At 30.8% G+C, this 5,488-nt stretch overlaps 1 protein-coding gene across 1 annotated transcript in view; it reads right to left on the minus strand.

Moving 5' to 3' along the window:
* The window catches only part of LOC107676431 (voltage-dependent anion-selective channel protein 2-like), a 10,247-nt gene that overhangs the window by 3,332 nt on the left and 1,427 nt on the right, over positions 1–5,488 (minus strand). Inside the window, exons 2-8 of the mRNA XM_016470977.1 lie at positions 5,258–5,329; positions 5,113–5,162; positions 4,030–4,182; positions 2,901–2,953; positions 2,584–2,811; positions 1,228–1,378; positions 624–681 (exon numbers count right to left, since the gene is read on the minus strand). Of these exons, the coding sequence (XP_016326463.1) occupies positions 624–681; positions 1,228–1,378; positions 2,584–2,811; positions 2,901–2,953; positions 4,030–4,182; positions 5,113–5,162; positions 5,258–5,324 (760 nt within the window). The 5' untranslated portion in view covers positions 5,325–5,329. The remainder of the gene's footprint in view (positions 1–623; positions 682–1,227; positions 1,379–2,583; positions 2,812–2,900; positions 2,954–4,029; positions 4,183–5,112; positions 5,163–5,257; positions 5,330–5,488) is intronic.

A 5,488-nucleotide genomic window follows, 5' to 3' on the forward strand; every position in this document is an offset into this window, starting at 1 on the left:
ACACACACACACACACACACACAGAGAGAGAGAGACACACACACACAGTTTGCATTAGACGCAAGAGACGCATCATAAGTCAAACTCATGCAAACTCACATCCGGCTCACATTTCACACCAGAATCAAATGGGAAGAAATTAGAAGTATTTTTTCTGTAAAATAAATACTTGATTCTTTTGGTTTTGAGTGAAATATGACATGGTCATGGCTTCATCTTGTGAGATTTACCCAGATATTAATTTCAGCGCTCATGTTCCAGGTTGCACAGAATATGATAGAAACACTGCCAGTATAAAAAAGCACACGAAAATTAAACAAAATCAAATGAAATAATAAAATTAATTAAAAACAAAAATAAACAAAACAAATATTTTATACAAAACAAAATAAAAACATAATTTTTTTAATACAAAATAAAAACTAAATAAAAATTTAAAATAAATATTTTATATGAAAAATTAAATAAAAAAATCAAATCAAATACAATAAAACAAAACAAACTGAGAGACGATCATTTCTCACATCATGCAGCTCCGTCATGTTAAACAAAATAAAATAATAAAATAAAATAATAAAATAGTCAGAGGTTTACCTGGATGGTGTGATTGACATAACACTCACCTGGTCTGAGGGTCTGAGTGTAGCCGATCCCAACCAGGCTGGAATTATTCACTTTAGCCTGAGAGACAAACACAGATGCTGTTAAATGACTGATGCATCTCTCTGACAGAAAGACACTCCTACAGTCAGGAATGGTCAGGTTCAGGATTCTTGTCGTCTCAAAACAGAGGTGGGCAGTATGACCAATTTTAGATCATGATCACAGTATATAATCACAATACACACTGGCATTTTGTGAAGATACATAGGATACATAACTATGACTGTTAAAGTTACAAAAACCAACAAAAGTCAAAGTTAGTTGAGGGGAGATTTAGCAAAAGCAGAGTCTTTGTATGGTGAAACTGAATTCAAATCAAAGTGCAAATTGTGAAATATGACACACAAGTGACAGAAACGCAGATACCAGCAGATCAGCGGCAAAAACAACAGGATTGTAGTCATTAACAATGAGAAAGCATATGTCGGCTGTGAGTGCCACGACGCAAGACTTAATTGCTCTCATTATAATAAAGTGGCGTCTGTGCCTCTAATCTCTCCCGTATGTCAGATTATATGACAGCGATGTGTTTTCAGCGTTCAGATGGATCACAGTGACACTCACACTAATAGAGGAGCTGGAGTCCAGCATGTATTTGGCGGCGATGCCGAAGCGTGAGCTGTTATTGCCGGCGGTCCAGGCCAGATTCACCGCCGTTTCCAGATCATCACTCACTTTCTGATAGATGGAGCCGCCAAACTCCGTCCCATCATTCCTACGACACAAACAGAGACCATCATTCCTCATATCACGCAGCTCTGTCACGTTAAACAGCAGGTTATTGAGGAGTCTACAGGGAATCCTCTGAACTAGAAACACATGGGGCTTCAAAGGATCACGAGTATTGATACATTTACAATCAACACAGGCTATGTGTCAGTAGATAATTAGTAAATAAATATTTGTATTTATTATTATAAATAATAATAATTATTATTACCATCATCATTGCTGATAAATAATTATGATAATAATTAACAATAATTGTTGCTTATTAATGATAAACACCAATGATAAATAATTTTATATAATTAATAAAAAAATAGATTTACTAAATAATAATAACAACTGTTGTTATTAATTAAAAAATAAAAACAATAGCAGTTGTTATTTATAAGAATATAATATTTTTGTTATTTTTAATATTATGATAAAACAATATTTTTATTTATAAAAACAACCACAACAAACATAATGATCATTGTTAAAAATAATTATTATTTATAATAACTAAAAATAATTTGATTGTTAATTATTCATTATAAATTAGTTATAAATAATAATATCAAATTAATAAAATATTTTCCAAATAATAATAATACTAATAATAATAATCACTTCACTAATAACTGTTATTTATTAATTATAAGTAGTAGTAGTAGTAGTAATAATAATCATAATAGTAATAATTAGCAGTAGTAATGGCATCAGCTAATAAATAATTATTTAAAATAATTAATAAATAATAATTGTAGTTTATATATTATAACTGTATTTGGAATTGTATTATTATTTTAATATTTAATATCAAATGTGACCCTGGACCACAAAACCAGTCTTAAGTGTCAATTTAAGAATTATATTTTCATATAGTTGTTTATTAATTACAAACAAAATACTAGTACTAATAACAATAATTAGTAGTAGTAGTAGTATCATTACTGTTAATAAATAATGATTATTTGTAATAATTAATAAATAATAATTGTTTCTTATTAATTATAAATACTAATATGATAAATTATGATTGATATTACGATAAACTATAAATATATATTAATGATAAACTAATAATAATAGCAATAGTAATAAACAATATTCATAATAATAATATTTTTTTTAATATTAAATAACAACATGAATCAATATTAAGCAACTAATGAGGGGTTGCTGAAGCACCGCAGCCGGTGCATTTCTTACACATTAGTGTGCAGCTGGAAGTCTCCGGTCTTGTATCCGATTGCGAAGTTGCTGCGGGTCATTTTGGAACTGGCGGTGTCAAAGGTCATCTGGTATCCGGCGAGCCAGCCCTCGTATCCCAGCACCGCCGCACCGTGGATGGCAGGACCGGCGAAGTCGAAATCCACATCACAGCCCACGTTCACGTATTCACGCTTATACGCCGTCTTCACCTTGCCACTCTTCTTACTGTTAAAACAACACAAATAAACCTCAGAGATCACCTCATCTGAGGCTCACAATACTTATGATGTGACGTTTACAGGAAGTCATCGTACCCAGTGTTTGGTGAGAAGGTCGTGTCAAAGGTCAGCTTCAGTCCTTCGGTGATCTGAGAAACACAAAATATAACATAACAACTAATGATGACAAAATATACCAATGATGAGAAAATGATGATAACTGAGAAAATTCATTTTTGTTTTCACAAGCAAATTGTTGCTATAGTTTAAACAAACAAACAAAAATGAACAATAAACAAATAATAACATATTTAATTTTACTTTTATTTATTATTGTTAAAAATAATAATAATTGCATTCTTACTTATAAATTATAAATAATAATAAAACACAATTACATTTAATAAATAAATAATAAATAAATATATGATTATTATTATTTATATTAATAATGACTATTTAATACTACTATAAATAATAATTCATTCATTAATAATAACAATAATAATAATAAATAATGATAATTATATTTTAATATTTAACAATAATATTTAAATAATACATAAATAATGGATTGCTAAGGTAACACATTAAAGGACACTTGATTTTAATTTGCTAATCATCTTGAAAGGGTTAAAATGTGAAAAGGAAAATAATCCATTAGTGGTTAAAACATCTGCAAAGAGTGATATCCAGCTGAAGAAATACGGTTTTAGCATTGAGCGTCACTATACAAACAAACACTACCACATAAAAGTTTGGAATAATTATGATTTGTTAATGCTTTTGAAAAGTGATTTTTGCATCTACTTGAGCAAAAATATTGATAATAATCAGAAATGTTTCTTGAGCAGTAAATCAGCATATTAGAATGATTTCTGAAGATCATGTGACACTGAAGACTGGAGGAATGATGCTGAAAATTCAGCTGCGCATCACAGAAATAAATTATAGTTTAATATATATTCACATAGAAAACAGCTATTTTAAATTTAAATATTATTTCACAATTTTACAGTTTTTACTGTATTTTTGATCAAATAAATGCAGAGTTGGTGAGCAGAAGAGACTTCTTTAAAAAAAAAAATCTGAATTATTCCTAACCTTTGACTGGGAATGTATATTTACACGTACTGTATAAACATTCTTAAATTTTTAGGATTTATTTTCCAGGCCAGGAAATCTCCATGACTGTAGGAATGATAATGAAGATATTTTTCTGCACCTGGTCCTCCACGCTGATCTCCGTGCCCAGCGTGTTGTCCGTGCTCCACTTCTCAGTGAAGGTCAGTCCGTACTCGGCCCATTTATACTTGGTCTCCAGGTTCCCGTTGACCTTGTTTGAGTCCATGCTAGACGTGCCACATGTTTTAAACTCCTGAAAGTTCAAGAAGAGGCTTCATTATACAGTATTATACACCAGCCTGCGTGGCCTAGATGACATCTGAGCAAGTCACTGCATTCAGATGTTTGCTTTCTACAGGGTTTCTGCAGGTTTGAGGAAGGTACATTTTAAGAAGTTTTAAAGACCTTTAAAAGACCAATTTTTAAAAATGCATAATACATTAATATGCTCTTACTATGCTCTCAAATGTAATTCCAACTTCCATTCGGTGTTATTTTAGTATAATTTAGATACTATTATAGTTTTTATTAATATTTTGAATGTTTTTATTTTATTTTATCTTTTTCATTTTAATTTTAGTTCAAGTTTTAAGTTTTTTTTTTGTGTGTGTGTGTGTTTTTGTCAGGTTTTTTTTAATTTTTTTAAATATGCCTATATAGTTTTTATTAATTTTTATTTGTTTAAAATTTAGTTATTTTTTCAAGTTAAACTACAGTACATTAAAATGAGAAATGTTGCCTTTGTAACTAGCTGAAATAAATTATATTTTCAATTTATTTCAGTTTATTGTATAAGTTTATTTTATTTCAAGTTACTCTTTTTTTTTTAATTTAAAACCATAAAAATCCTTTTTTTTGTTTTTGTAGCAAAAAATAATAAAAATGTGTAACAATTTTTTTAAATAAACTTGCATAAACAAGGCTTTCTTTACTTAGCATCTCGATTAAAGGATGATTTAATGTTTAGATATTTGTACTGGAAAACAAGACACAAAACTGGGGAAATGTTAATTTTTTGCAGTTCATGCAACATTTAATGCCATGACTTTATGAATTTAAGACTTTTTGTTCTGATTTAAGAGCTTAACTTGTGGAAGATCCACAGAAACCCTGTTAAAATAATGTGCATGGATGAATTTCGCACAGAAAATGTGAATTAGAAAGTAATTAAGAAAGCACGCACCACTCCGTTAGCAGACTTGGTTTTAACATCAAGCTTCACCGTCCCAAAACCTTCAGCATTCAGAAAGACACGCGTGAACACAGAATACAACATGCATGTTTGAGATCAGTGTTTTCTGCAGAGGCGAGGGAGAGAAGCGTGTTACCGTAGCCCTTGTTGAAGACGTCCTTTGCAGCCTTTCCCAGGTCTGCGTACGGCGGAGGAACAGCCATTATATCTGCAAACATGATGAAGAGCAGTGACTGTAATCGTCTGTGTTTGAGAGTGTAACTGCAGGCTCAAGGCAAGTGATATTTAGAGGCGTTTTCTTCACTGTTAGTCATGTGATCAAACCTCTGACCTTGTGTGTGTGTGTGTGTGTGTGTGTGTGAGAGAG

The sequence above is a fragment of the Sinocyclocheilus anshuiensis genome, unplaced genomic scaffold (assembly GCF_001515605.1).
Source record: "Sinocyclocheilus anshuiensis isolate Anshui unplaced genomic scaffold, SAMN03320099.WGS_v1.1 scaffold2270, whole genome shotgun sequence".
NCBI classification, from domain to species: domain Eukaryota; kingdom Metazoa; phylum Chordata; class Actinopteri; order Cypriniformes; family Cyprinidae; genus Sinocyclocheilus; species Sinocyclocheilus anshuiensis.